Source organism: Vipera ursinii (genome assembly GCF_947247035.1).
Source record: "Vipera ursinii genome assembly, chromosome: 9".
In the NCBI taxonomy this organism is placed as follows: Eukaryota; Metazoa; Chordata; class Lepidosauria; order Squamata; family Viperidae; genus Vipera; species Vipera ursinii.
In genome coordinates this window covers 18,310,787-18,326,190 of record NC_139523.1, presented here as the reverse complement: position 1 = coordinate 18,326,190, position 15,404 = coordinate 18,310,787, and the positions used below count along the sequence as shown (strand labels likewise).

Sequence of the window (15,404 nt, the reverse complement as noted above, 5' to 3'; positions counted from 1 at the left end):
GACTCCATCCAGCCACCTCATTCTCTGTCGTCCCCTTCTTCTCTTGCCCTCAACCTTTCCCAGCATGAGGCTCTTCTCCAGTGAGTCCTTCCTTCTCATTAGGTGGCCAAAGTATCCGAGTTTCAACTTCAGGATCTGGCCTTCTAAAGAGCAGTCAGGGTTGATCTCCTCTAGGACTGACCAGTTTGATCACCTGGCAGTCCAAGGGACTCGCAGGAGTCTTCTCCAGCACCATAGTTCAAAGGCCTCAATTCTTTGGTGCTCAGCCTTTCTTATGGTCCAACTTTCACATCCATACATTGCAACTGGGAAGATCACAGCCTTGACTATAAGCACTTTTGTTGGCAGGGTGATGTCTCTGCTTTTTAGTGTTATATACCACTACATAGTGCTTTACAGCCCTCTCTAAGCGGCTTACAGAGTCAGCCTATGGCCCCCAACCATCTGGGTCCCCATTTTACTGACCTCAGAAGGATTGAAGCTGAGTCAACTATGAGCTGGTCAGAATCGAACTCCAGGCTGTAGGCAGAGTTTAGTCTGCCATATGGCATTCTAATCACTGCGTCACCATGGCCCAGTAATCTTTCAATTGTTGTGATAATGGAAAATAAACATAGCTCAGGATTGGCTCTTTGTGAGCTTGGCAATCTTATGTACGCTGATGTTAATCACTGAAGTTACTAAGAAATGTCTGTAAGGTAACCGCTAAGCACAGAAAACACCAAAATCCCAACAATTTTCCAGGTGTTTTCTTCTCTCATTGATCTTTATATATAGTTACACGTTTGGTTGACCAGAAAGGCGGCTTTGCAGGCCAAGGATAAGGCAGGTGTAGGTCAATAAGTTGAAAATAAAAAGTATCCATCCATTCTTGAGACTCTTTCAGATTTAATCCTCAAAACTATTTCCCTAAAGCCTTTCACCTAAACCAGTATTTCTCAGTTTTGGGAACTTACAAGATGTGTGGACTTCAATTCCCAGAATTCCCTAGCTTCAACTGGAGTTGAAGCCCAAGCATCTTAAAAGTTTCCACGGTTGAGAAAGACTGGTTTAAGGATATAATCCCAGTTGGTAGGAAGGCACTACAGGTCATAGAAACCTCTATCCAGCAATTTGGGGAAGGCCTTATATGATCTGGTTGGACATAATCTCAGTCCGTGTTTTTGCACCGTGTAGAAATACGAGAACTGTGGGCAATCTGCAGTCAAGAAAGCTGACTTGACCCAAATTTTCACAACAAAGAATCTCCCAAGTCTGCTGAAAGAAGAGAGATACAACCTCTGTCAGCTGACATGTGGGGAAAACCACCTTATTTGGGGACTTGGCAAAACTCAGGAACTGTATTCTGGTTTTATTTAAACAACTACTACATGTAGGCTAAGACTATAGCCTCTCTCACTATATCTGAACAGCTTCTGAAGCAGTTTCATGTTTCTTTAAGAGCTAGTTAAGCCCAAAGGAAAAGTTTGAGCTTTTTGTAATCTTTCCACCCCTTCCACCTACTGCTCGCTTGTTTGGTCAATGGAATTTCATCTGTCTGAACAGCTGCTGCCTGCCCCCATAAATCTCCTCTCCAATTAGAGTCAAAACTCCAGCTTTTCCAAGCTTCTCCCATCTGCTTCCTGCTCTTTGGCTGTTTTTCCTGTTTGCTCAGTCCCAGGATAATATAAACACCTCCTCTAAGACACGCAGAGCACAAAGAGAAAGAACAATGCAGCAGCCACAGCTGGGGGGGGGGGGAAGAGGAGGCTGCTTCCCTTCTGATCACCACCCTCTTAAAAGGCCCCCCTTTTCACTGAGAACAACAAACATTTTCTATTGTCCGCCATTTTTCTAATAGACGCAGACCAAATGGACAAGTCTGTATTCAACTGAACACTAATACATGCTTCCTGTGCCCAACCTGTCTCTCTCTAGGAAGGTGGGAGAGGCACTTTCTCTTTGTACTTGATTCAATCAACAACTAATACTTTTAACTACAAATGCCAAGCTAAGGACGTGCAGAGAGTCAATAGCACAGCTAACGTACAACAGCTGGAGAAATGAGGGGCTACAGAACCTAGGGAATTTTTCAACATTCCCCGAGTACGATGCACGCTGTTCAAAGCTACGAGCGTACTCTATCCCTGCCGCTTTTGTACAATTTGCTAAGCTCCATACAGTTTGACTGATGGTGCATTAGCGTGTTTTGGTAAAACCAGCAATTGTCCTTTAGTGTGATATGTCAAATAGGTCCCGGTATGACCTTACCAGGAGAAATGGTCTTTGTGTATCCTGACGAAGTTGAATATTCCAAGGGTCTTCGTAAAACAACTCAGCGGGGCAGACAACACAACCCGCCAATATATTAACATATAACAAGGATATGGAAAACATTCTATTGCAGGGTAATCTGAGAATTGTTTGTTAAGGGAGTCTGACTTTAACAATAGGCTCATGTTGGAATCCACCCAATTTCAAACAAGAGCTCTGGAATGCTCCAGGAAATAACGTTTGACAAAATTTTCTAGAATCAGTATTAAAGTTGTGTTCCAGTCATCTTTGGTCCAGCACACTGCTTCTCAGGGAAGGTGACCAGACTGCTCTTGAAAACCTACAAGCCAGACTCCAAGGGCCCCCAAACTCTTCCCCAACAATTGACTCCCTCTGGATTTACAAAATTTATAAGTGGACTGTTTACACCTCCACCACTCTGAAAAACGAAGCAGCCACAAGACGACGAGATGCTTTAGGAAAAGGAAAGATAACAAGGAGAGTTAAATATAGTAAAAAAAAAAGCATAAATTTATTGACTCAGCACGAAAGTTATTTCCCCTCAAAATACACCCAGAAGACTCTACAAATTGTGGTTCCTTACTATCAAACCAGTCAGTCTGGGGAACAGGGTGCGAGCACACAATGCCTCCATGCACCTGAGCCTCAGGCCGGAGGGGTGGGGGTGGGGACTGTGCTATCCCAAGCTCCTCTCCACTGCCCAAGTTCTCAAAATATGCATCTTTCTCCAGCAGGCCCAGAGCTCAGTTCCTCAGCTGATTGTGAAGGCTGAAGCACAGCCCGGGCAATTGCTGTCCCATTACCTGAGGCCTAGCTTTTTCTTCTCTTTTTGTTTTTTGCGCACAATGTCGATATTGCGGTCCTTCCACATGCTCTTGCGCAGTTTAATGGGCCGGCTGCCCACATATTTTCCTGCCACAAAAGAACAAGAAATGGTGTGAACGTGGGGAAGTTTAACAAGACGCCCGTCTGCTGAAGCCAGGCATTAAGCCAGGCTCCCGTCATTTTGGGATGAAAGTAACACTAATCTCTAAGGAGTGAAGTCCACAATTACCTGGAGGGTATCGAGATGAAGCTGGCAAATGTAATTTATCTGCACAACTAGGTAAGCTGGGTTCACGTATTACACCCAAGCGATCATCTGGTTTATTTCAGTTGGACTTATCTGTCATATTATCTTCGCTTTTGTGGTGGTGAAACTATAATTAATGGGTTTACGGATCACTCCGGCAGTTGTGGTGCCTTCCATCAGCCAGAGTTAAACAAGCCATACTTTATTCTTATATAGGGATATCATTAAAGCACAACTGCAATGTGGAAATTGACCCAAATTCCCTAAAATGGAACAATTTAGTATAAACTTTTTCTTAAAGCAGGCTTTTTATGGAGCTGTACCCTAGAGCACAGGTCTGCAACCCGCGGCTCCGGAGCCGCATGCGGCTCTTTCAGCCGTCCCCTGCGGCTCCCAGTCCTCTGCCATGTGCGGTCCCCCCCAAAAAAAGTGGGACTAAAAAAGTTCAACCAATCAATTCAAATATGCAGGGTAGGTGCATAGCTCGCCTTGGCTCCACTCTTCAGTCAAACCCTGTTCTGCGCATGCGCGCATGTACACCCATGCACACACATTTTTTGTGGCTCTCAGTTTTTCCTTTTGTGAGGGAACCGGTTCCGAGTGGCTCTTTCACTGTTTCAGGTTCCTGACCCCTGCCCTAGAGGATGCGGGACGCGGTGGCTCAGTGGGTTAGGACGCTGAGCTTGTCGATCAGAAGGTCGGCAGTTTGGCGGGTCGAATCCCGAGTGCCGCGTAACAGAGTGAGCACCTGATACTCGTCCCAGCTTCTGCCAACCTAGCAGTTCGAAAGCACGTAAAAATGCAAGTAGAAAAATAGGGACCACTACGGTGGGAAGGTAACAGCGTTCCGTGCGCCTTTGGCATCTAGTCATGCCGGCCACTTGACCACGGAGAGGTCCTCAGACAAGCGCTGGCTCTTTGGCTTTGAAACGGAGATGAGCACTGGCCCCTAGAGTCGGAAACGACTAGCACGCGTGTGCGTGGGAACCTTTACCCTAGATCAGGGGTCCTCAACCTTGGCAACTTTACGACTTGTGGACTTCAGCTCTCAGAATTCTGGGAGTTGAAGTCCACAAGTCTTAGAGTTGCCAAGGTTGAGGACCCCTGATCTAGAATGGAAGTTAAGCTGAACTTAGAAGCCAGTCAGTAGATGTTTCGGTTTTCTTGACCTTCCTTGAAAGACAGGACATTTCCACCACAGGTTCCTTCATTTTTAGCTAGGAGTTGAATCTGGTTCTCTGCTTCAATGGGACTTGAGCAGGACGGCCTCTTGGAATGGAACGGACCCCTCCCCATCCACAAAGGGCGCCCTCACACTCACCATTCATTTCCCGCATAGCACGGACATAGTCATTAGGGTCTTTGAAGCTGACAAAGCCGTAGCCTTTGGTTTTGCCTGTGCGCTTGTCCCGGATAACTTTGGCCTTTAGGAAAGATGGGTAGCGGCTGAAGGCACGGGCCAGGATGTCATCGTTCACCTCGTTGCCCAAGTCCCCACAGAAAATCCGGAAGTCATCTAAGAAGGAAGGAAGGATGAATAATGCCAGGCCTTTGCTTGATCCTCAAGGCAACAGGAAACCTTCAAGGTGCATGCATAAAAGGTGACGTGAATCAGAATTTCGACAAATTCCTTTTTATAGATTTTCATGGTTCTTGCCTCTCCAGAAGAGGAATCAGTATGTGTTTTTCCCCCTGAAGCCCATCTCCAAAGAGCCAATTTAGTGTAATGATTCAGGTACCAATCTAGAAACCGGGAGTTTTTACTCCTGCTTTGGGCACAGAGTCAGCTGGGTGTCCTTGGGCCAGTCCCTCTCTCTTTCTCAGCCCTAGAAGCAGGCAACAGCAGACCACTTCTGAAAACCTCGGCAAGAAAACTGCAGGGAGTTGTCAACCCTGGCACCAAAACAACAGACAAACAAAACCTCGAACAGCATGGTTTATTCAAGACTCACACATTCTGATCTGGTTGGATACACGGGCTAGGCCAGGGGGTAGGCAACCTCAGCTCTTTTATGACTCTTGGACTTCAACTCCCAGAATTCCTGAGTCAGCATAGAATTCTGGGAGTTGAAGTCCATGAGTCATAAAAGAGCCGAGGTTGCCTACCCCTGGGCTAGGCTATGCCGGGAGACTCTGAAGAGGTTTACAAAACCCATGTATTTGAAAAAACACCAATCAGTGAAGGAATGCTGATGCTAACGTTTGAGGCTTGAGGAAAAATCATGGCCTCCACACCCACCCTTACCTTCCACTGTCTACCTACTGGCCTGCTCGAGTTGGATGCTCACCAGGATCCCATTCAAGAAGGCTGGGGTCCTCCCAGCAGGTCCCAGCAGCAGTACGAATGCAACGCTTCAACTTCTCTTGCTTTGTCTTCTTCTTGTCTTCAGGGGTGTTCTCCACGACCGGCTAGGAGGCAAAGAGGAACGTATCAAACACTTAAGCTATGTCGACGAACACGTCTGAAACTGAAGACTGTCCTTGGCCCAGCAGGCTAGAGAGTAAACAACACATGAAAGTGGGGGGGGGAAGCATACTTTCCCACTGCTCTTTTTCTCCTACCTATCTCAGGCCATTCGTTGTAATTCCTGACCCCCGGGCTCATTCACACAATACAGTCACAATTAGTGAATCTAAGGATATTTAGCTTCTGGGGAATGAAAGCATTACCTTCACACCTGGTTAGTTGGCATTTCTCTAGCTAGTCTAGGAGCAGGAAGCCTAAAGCTGGAAGGGTGCTTCTCATGATCAGCAAGGCCCTTTGTGTCCTCGCACACCGCCCGTTCCTGCAGCGTATTAATACGTACCTGTGCTGGTGGCCTTTTGAGTTTGATCACTTGGGCTTCCCAAGATTTTAGACTTTGGCTTTTCATACCAATGAGGTTCAGTCCTTTTCCTTTTTTTTTTTTTTACATTTTTTACCTTTTTTATTTTAAAGTCGGCTTTCATGCCCGAGGCGGGACTAGAACTCCCCGTCTCCTGGTGACTGGCCCAAAATTACCCAGCTGGTTTTCATGCCTGAGGCGGGACTAGAACTCCCTGTCTCCTGGTGATCGGCCCAAAATTACCCAGCTTTTTTTTTCATGCCGAACTCTCCTGGTTTCTAGTCTAGCTCCTTAACTACACCAAAACTGGCTCACTCCGAGAGGTTGTGTGAAGATGGCCTATATCGCCTCCCCCTCCCTGCTCCCTCCATCCCAGAAATGCTTAGCTCTCAACAGCTTTGAAGAACAACATTCAAATAAGACTACTTCTTTGAAGAGGAAGCTACTCATTGCCTCTGCAAAGAAATGACCACTGCTTATTACCTCTACGGGAACAAATCCAGCATCAGGTCCTCGGGAGCGTTTCCCTCGTGTAGGCGGCGGATCATGCCCACGTAGTGATGGTAGCCGAGATTCCACGACGGGAAGCAGGTCTGTTTCTGGCATACTTGGGCCTATCACTGGCTCCTCAGTCCCAGCTGCCTCTTTCTCCTCCACCACAGGTGGCAAAGGCTCTCGATGTTCCTCCTGTAGAAGGCAGAGGGAAGAGGTCAGTGATGCTCAGGAGCCAGGAGCAGTACTTACGGGAGACCACCTTTTCCCATGACCCTCTAAGGAAGCTCAGCAGAGTGGTTCCAAGTTGTTTCCCTCCTCGGAGGTGAAGAAGAAGTCGGAAAAGAGAACGGACACAAGTACAGATTTAACCAGACTCACTAACCTCTTGTTTTTTCACGGGTGGAGAAGAATATACCGTAGGAGCTGCCTGGATGACTGTGGGGTTGACTTTTGGAGGGGCCACCACCGGCCGAGGAACAGGCACCAGTGGAGCCAAAGGGCCAACAGGAATTCCTGGCCCCACCTGGTGAAGAAGGAGCAGAACACAGACACAATATGCTTCATAATGTCTTGCTTTAAAAATGGCTTACTCCTTTTTGATGTGGGCCGTTGTGCCCACAGTAAATAAAACCAACAATAAAGGTTATCTTATCTTAACCAAAAAGAAAACCAAGTATAACGAGACACAGCATAAAGAGAAAAAAAACATGAAGATAACTAAACCGTAGAAGAAATATTCTTTAACTAAAAAAAAAATCCCCAAAGTTAATACATTTAAGGAGATAAAAGTTAAAAATCCAACGCTATTCAATATCTTAAACAGCCGACTATATCTTGAGCATGCGGGATTATACTCAGATTTCTTAGTCAGTTTTTTTAAAAAACTTTTATATTAGCTACGTGGGAATTCTTTTTCTTTACTGACATAAGAAATCTGAGCATAACCCCGTATAATACTCAGATTTCTTAATGTCAGTTAAAAAAAGATTCACATGTAGATAATATAAAAGCTATGCTCTTGTGAGCTGGGCAGCCATAATGAGATACACCAGTGAATACATCTGCAGCATCTTTACAGAAGAACAGTGTCAGTCTGTGACTATCAACAGAGATGAAAAAGAGGACTGTCTGTTCCACACCTGCACATCTATTGCTCTTTTAATTTATACTGACAAATCCTTCTTCATACAATCCTAAACCCACCTTTTAACTGAACTCAAAACTTGGCACAGCTGGTGCTACCCTCCCAGCTCTAAAAGAGAAAGGTACTTACTGGGGGACCTGGTCGCATTGGCCCTATGTTCCCAAGGGGTGGGCCAGGTGCTCTCTGCATTGGTGGGCCCATCAGCATCGGGGGCCCTTGAGGGCCTGGCATTGGTGGCCCAACCATGGCCTGGTGATGCGGTGGGCGCATTGCCATGGGCCGAGGGCCACCTAAAAAAAAAAAAGACAGTGGTAGAAAAAGACAGGCTCTCACCATCCACAGGGCTTAACAAGTAAAAACAAAGCTTACCTGCCCGTTGTAAGACATGAGGCACAAAGGTTGGTCGAAGAATGGGGGGACGTTGTGGGGGAACAGCTGGAAGGGAAAAAAATGCTTTGAAAACCTGAAGCAAATGGTTTCTATTTTACAAGTAATTTTCTTAGCCTCCTGGAGGAGTGGGAAACTCAGCTCTTCCTGCAGTTCACTGAGATTGTATATTGGGCACACAGAACAGAGTTGCCCAGTTCTGCCTACTTGGCTCCTAAGTGAGGTTCAGAGGAGGGAGAATGGGGCCTGTTGCTCCTCCATCATTTCCTTGCAGTCATTTCCGTCTTGCTTTTTGTAACCGTTAGCAAAGATCAAAAATTGATGTAGAATAGGACGCTGAGCTTGTTGATCAGGTCAGCAGTTTGGCAGGTCGAATCCCAAGTGCCGCATAACAGAGTGAGCGCCTGTTACTCGTCCCAGCTTCTGCCAACCTAGCAGTTTGAAAGGATGTAAAAAATGCAAGTAGAAAAATAGGGACCACTACGGTGGGAAGGTAACAGCGTTCCGTGCGCCTTTGGCGTCTAGTCATGCCGGCCACATGACCACGGAGACGTCCTCGGACAAGCGCTGGCTCTTCGGCTTTGAAACGGAGATGAGCACCGGCCCCTAGAGTCGGAAACGACTAGCATGCATGTGCAGGGGAACCTTTACCTTTTACATGTACACAGTGCTTTTTTTGTAAAAGAAAAAGGTGCCGGAACTCACACCTGTCATACAACCCGCCTTGCTTATCCTACAAGGTTCCACCCAAAAAAGGGGCAGGAACTCCGTTCTGAGCGTTCTATGAGAAAAAAAGCCCTGCATGTACAAGAGAACTGCCGGACAGGTTAGAAGAAAAGTTAAATTCCTGGAGAAAATAGTGTACTGCCCTACGCAGTTCACCTTACGTTGTCATTTATGGCACTAAAGAGACACTCTTTTGCATCCCCTCAAATGTGCTCAATGGCTCAATTTGTAACGCTGTTTATTACCTTAAAACCCCTACATGGTTCTTCCCCAAAACAGGCTTTTGCCAATATGCTGGAGTACAATAATCAGATTCTCCAGCTGACGTAATCCAAATGTCTGAGATTGTGGAAACTCTAGTCCAACAGACCTATAACTAGTCAAGGAAAACTACTACAAATGACTTGGGACCAAGATGCTTAAAAGAGCTCCATCCTTCCAACTATTGGATCAGTTGAAGAGAGGCCTATTAGACATGTTCCACGTGAGTGGCAACTGTCGAGAATATAAGTATCTCTGCTTCATTTCAAACACACTATTTCTGCCTTCAATCTGACCCATATTTTTGAACCAGATGAAATCTATTTGTTTCAACAGCTTTATAGCACAGGGTATTCTTGAACATAATTGTTTTCAGCTCTTAGTTTGAATTATCCAATTTTTCCCCCTCCTGTTGTTTAGAAACAATATTCTAAGAATTAAAATCAGAGTTTCTCAAGTACAATAAACTATACTGCTTAAACTGGAGGGAGGCACCTCTATTCTTTCAGAAATAAATATCTTTCTCACTTAAAGACACTGGTAAAGTTTTAATGTGCGGACAGGAAGATGATTGTTCAGCCAAACCAGTGGTGGGATTCAGCCAGTTTGCACCACTTCGACAGAACTGGTAGCTAATTTTTTGTTGCCCAGGCTCAGAACGGACTTCTGGAAGAAGCATCCGCACACAGAACCGGATGTTCACATATTTGAATCCCACCACTGAGCCCGACGCTTTGGAACGGACCCTACCTGGGCCTACAAATGGCACTGGAGGAGCCACAATAGGGGCAACTACTGTGGCAGCTGCTGCTGCTCGGGCTTCCAAGCTCTGCTGGACCTGGAGGGCATGAAGATAACAAAATGAAAGACTACATGGTAGCAAAATAAGATGAATAGTCACGTACAAAAATTTTACAACATCAAAGTCATTTCTAGTGCTGATTTTAAATATGCCACTGAAAACATTCCAGCCCCCTGCATTACAAAGAATATAATTAAACAAAAGTGCTCACCTGTTGATAAGTGTTAGTAGCAATGATGGGTCGGATGACAGAAACAGGGGGCACTGCAGACACCGCTGGTACTGCTAGAGCAACTGGTACAGCTTCTATCACAGAGGCAACAGGAGGTAGAGAGACAGGAGCTCCAAGCACTTCCTGCTCAAACCTGGAAGTAATTATCAGTAGTCATGTGACATTTTTGAATGCTGAAGGATACAAAAAGCAAAATTAAATTCCAACCGAACTATAAAATTCAGTGAATGGTCACTATCATAGGGAGGACAATATTAATATCAAATTAAAAAAAAGCTATTTACACATTCCAGATGGAATGGTATTCCCTATGACACCCTAAGAAAGCAGGACAGGAAAAGTCTTGATCTTGGACAAAAAAACAACAACAACAGTGGATCTCTATGGAGATTCTCAGTCATCCAGGTCAAGAAGCTTCGTCAGTTAAGTGGATCATCAAACAAATCAACCCAAGCTCAAATTATCCTCCTTTGGACACATGAGACAAAGACCTTGGGAAAGGCTCTATAATGTCCACAGTATTATGTCTATTTTTATTTATTAGTATCTCTAAATATGTTCACCTATGTAACACGGCTGTATTATTTTTATCCTTCTCATATGTTCTAATACCTTCTCTTATTGATATGATCATTATTACTACTTTGATATTGTTTTTGTTTTCCCCACAGTATTATCTTATGTCTATTTTTATTTATTAATATGTCTGAATATGTTCACCCATGTAACATGGCTGCATTATTTTTATCCTTCTCATATGTTCCAATACCTTGTCTTATTGGTATGATCACTATTACTTTGATATTATGTTTACTTTGTTTTCCCCACAGTATTATCTTATGTCTATTTTTAATTTTATTTAATAAAATAAATAAGTAAATACCTTGTCTTATTGGTATGATCATTATTACTACTTTGATATTATGTTTACTTTGTTTTGCCCACAGTATTATCTTATGTCTATTTTTATTTATTAGTATGTCTAAATATGTTTACCCATGTAACATGGCTGCATTATTTTTATCCTTCTCATATGTTCCAATACCTTCTCTTATTGGTATGATCATTATTACTACTTTGATATTATGTTTACTTTGTTTTGCCCACAGTATTATCTTATGTCTATTTTTATTTATTAGTATGTCTGAATATGTTCACCCATGTAACATGGCTGCATTATTTTTATCCTTCTCATATGTTCCAATACCTTCTCTTATTGGTATGATGATTATTACTACTTTGACATTATGATTGCTTTGTTTTTGCATGTACACTGAGACAGACCTACCTACCTACCTACCTACCTACCTACCTACCTACCTACTGATGAATTACCACTAGGGTACTGTAACTATCTGCCCGACATTTGAGGCTACAGATCCCATAAGCCCGGGAAAGGCGTCTCAGAATTGGGGATTCTAGGAGCGCACGTGTACGAAGCCACCCGAAAGGTTCAGCTCAATTCCAAGGAGGTTCTGCATAAACCAGTGGGATACACCGGGCTCCTCTGAGGCCAACTCTCCTCTACTCACAAGGCCATCTCGGCTTCCATTTCCTTCAGTCTCTCCTCGCCGCTTTTCGCGCCTCCCGCCGCCACCACAGCTCCGGGCCCAGGAGCCCCTCCGGGCAGCCCAGGGGGAGCTCCTGGCGGCGGGGGCGGCGGCATGGCAGGAGCCGCCATGGCTCGAATTCTTCAGTCCGGCCCGCTTCCTCTGGCAGCGTCCGAGGCCGACTTTCCTCTTCTTTCCGGCGCACAGTTAAGTGGTCAGCATAACTTCCGGAGCTTCTTTCGCTTTCTAGCGGAAGACCGAGCAAGCCTTTCCTAGAGCGTACTTCCGGTTCAAAAAAAAAGAAGAAGGGGAAAAAAAAGACTCTATGAACTGGGTCGTCTCTTGTCGCCTGAATTCTCCCACGCTCGGCTTGAAGGAAGCACAGCGTCGTTGCAAAGATCCGCGTTTGAGGTCAACGCGCACAAAATAAAAATGTTAACTGTCTTGCATCTCCTTTGCGTTTTGTTTGCATAAAGACTCCTTTGCCTGCAAAATCGATCCAACAAGATTGCCATCCCTGCAGAGGGGTGATTCCCACCACGGCCAAATGATTGCAAGACAAATCCGTTTTTGTACTAGGAAAACTGATGAATTACCACTAGGGTACTCTAACTTTGATGATGATGATGATGTTGGAAGGGACCTTGGAGGTCATCTAGTCCAACCCCTTGCTCAGGCAGGAAACCCTACACCATTTCAAACAAATGGCTATCCAGTCTCTTAAAAACTTTCAGTCTTGGAGCATTCACTGCTTCTGGAAGCAGGTTGTTCCACTGATTAATTGTTCTCACTGTCAGGAAGTTTCTCCTTAGTTCTAGGTTGCTTCTCTCCTTGACTAGTTTCCATCCGTTGCTTCTTGTCCTGCCGTCAGGCACTTTGGAGAATAGCTTGACTCCCTCTTCTTTGTGGCAACCCCTCAAATATTGGAAGGCTGCTATCATGTGACCCCTAGTCCTTCTCTTCATTAGACTAGCGTAACATACCCAATTCCAGCAACCATTCCTTATATGTTTTAGCCTCCAGACCCCTGGTCATCTTTGTCGCTCTTCTCTGTACTCTTCCTAGAGCAGGCATATTGTCAGGACCTACCCCAATCCAAGTCTTAGGAAAACAAAACTCTTGGAGTCAGTTCTAATCCAAAAGGAATCTTTACTAGGACATGCTTGGTTGTGGGAATACAAGACAGGACTTAGTATTGTTTTTACAAATTGAGATTTTATAAAGGGTACCCGGTTCAACCCCCCTTCCCTCGACCCCATTTGGTCAGCCCCCATCATTCTACTTCGTGTCATCCCTTTCATGGGGAAAAAAAGGAACTTCGAATCTTTATGGTTATTGCCTTCATCCTCTCCAGAATTAAAGAAGACGCAAGCCAGACGCCTTCTTCTCTAATCCTCCCTTTTGTTCCCCCCCCCCTTCAAAAGGTTCCCTTGGTCTTTGAAATAACCTAAGGCAGGTTGAATCCACATATGCTCCTCCTTCCTTGGGAGATGGCAGAATCCATAGAGGGGGGATGTTTTAAACATACATTTATGAATGTGATATAAATGGATTCTGACACATATCAAATTGCCGGCCCTCCGGCCAGATGCATCATACTGAAACTGGGCCCACCCCATTGCCACAAATGGGGGAAAAGAGGAGATACATCCTACAACGTGATGTAATGTTGCAAGTTTGACATGCCTGTTCTAAAGTCTCAACATCTTTTTTACATCGTGGTGACCAAAACTGGATGCAGTATTCCAAGTGTGGCTTTACCAAGGCATTGTAAAGTGATATCAGTACTTCGCATGATCTTGATTCTGTCCCTCTGTAAATGTAGTCTAGCCCTGTGTTGGCTTATTTGGCAGCTGCAGCACACTTCAAAGCATAATACTAATGTCAAAAATGTGTGGTTTTGGAAAAAGTACCATTTACTAATGAAAGGATAAAGTGTTAACAATAGCAGATATTTTGTGGTATTTTACTTTTGTTCTAATTATATACTAATAATGTATTAGTAAACACATGATTATTGATGAATATAAAACATGAAAGAAGATTTCTTTCTTAAGTCTTTAGTTTGTTTGGGATGGTCTCTTCTAATTTTTAAAGACTTTTTTTAAGTTTGAAAATTGTTTTAATTGTGTATGTTAAGAAAGCTAAACAAAAATGTTCTTAAAAATCTTAAACATACCTACTAAAAAAATTTATTTTAATTCCGAAGTATTTGTTTTCCTAGGTACATTATTTCAAAATGATAACACATGGATCATGACTTCACTGCATATATTATAAAAATAATTTGTATGTGATATCGTGACATCCGATAGCACTGAAGGCTTCTGGAACAAAGGGAAATTGTTTAGTCTAACTGTTGGTTTCTGGCTTTTTAAAAAAAATTTAAATCTTTTATTGATTTTTTAAAAACATGGATCACATAATTGTTGGTTAACAGTGTGATTACTGGATTTACATTTGTAAGGAGAAATTATTAACAATTAGTTTCTATAATACATAAACCATATATTTAAACAAGTATTTCTTCTCTGATAGATCCTCTTATCTATAATCTTTTCACTTTGAAATTTTTCTTTTGACCAGTAACTTTCTTGATCAATGTATTTTGCTAAATCAAAATGTTTTTCCATGTTCTTTCCCCAACCAATTATACAATTTATTCCAGATTTCATAATCAGTTTCACTTTTATCCTTGAGTTCTAACGTCAACCTATGCATTTCAGCACAGGGTAAAATCTTATTACCTCTTCTGAGGGTGTCTCCTTATCTTTCCATCTCTGTGCAAAGACTAATCTTGCTGCTGTTAGCATATATAATAATAGGTATAAGGATCCTTTATTTTATCTGTCCTTGGTAATACCCAGCAGAAAACGTTCTGTCTTTAGCTCAATGTTTTGCCTTAATATCTCTTCTAACCAGAGTTTTATCCAATGCCAAAATTTTTATGCTTTTGAACATTCCCACCACATATGGTAATAGTTCCCTAGCAATTCTTTGCATTTTCAACATTTCGGTGAGGTCTTTTTATCCATTTTCGCTAATCTCACAGTGGGGGGAGGTGCTACCTATAGAACACCTTGTATAGGTTTTCTTTGTACGCAGTAGCTAATTGAGCTTCCTGTTCCTTTCCCATAGTCCTTGCCATTTGTCTAAATCAGGGGTCGGCAACCTCGGCTCTTTTATGACTCGTGGACTTCAACTCCCAGAATTCCTGAGCCAGCATAGCTGGCTCAGGAATTCTGGGAGTTGAAGTCCACGAGTCATAAAAGAGCCGAGGTTGCCGACCCCTGGTCTAAATCAATACCAGAACCAAAATTTTTATTCTAAATTAACAATGTGTCTTTCACTTGCTCTTCCAACATATCCTGTGCCAGTAAATATTGATATATCCTTTTTCTCTCTTTATTTTTTGTGGCCCAGGCCCAGAATGGACTTCCAGAAGCAGCATCCAGAGAACATATTTGAATCCCACCACTGTTCAGGCTGCATGATATAGAGCCAAGTTACATAAGGATGTGAAGGGTTCTGCAACAAAGGGAAATTGTTTAGTCTAACTAAACAACTAGTCTAGTTGGGTTCTTGCTTTTTGTAATCAGCTTTTGTACCAGAGAAATTTCTTGGGAAATGTGTACG

General features: G+C 43.6%; 1 protein-coding gene across 1 annotated transcript; it reads right to left on the bottom strand.

Annotated features, from left to right (window-relative positions):
* Positions 1–2,761: 2,761 nt before the first annotated feature.
* Positions 2,762–12,015, bottom strand: RBM42 (RNA binding motif protein 42). Its single transcript, XM_083369476.1, has 10 exons — positions 11,751–12,015; positions 10,198–10,351; positions 9,935–10,022; positions 8,180–8,245; positions 7,940–8,100; positions 7,049–7,189; positions 6,655–6,858; positions 5,635–5,755; positions 4,668–4,862; positions 2,762–3,186 (listed from the first exon to the last, which is right to left on the bottom strand). The coding sequence occupies exons 1-10, from the start codon at positions 11,897–11,899 to the stop codon at positions 3,074–3,076; spliced, it is 1,392 nt and encodes a 463-aa protein (XP_083225602.1). The 5' UTR covers positions 11,900–12,015; the 3' UTR covers positions 2,762–3,073.
* Positions 12,016–15,404: the final 3,389 nt, after the last annotated feature.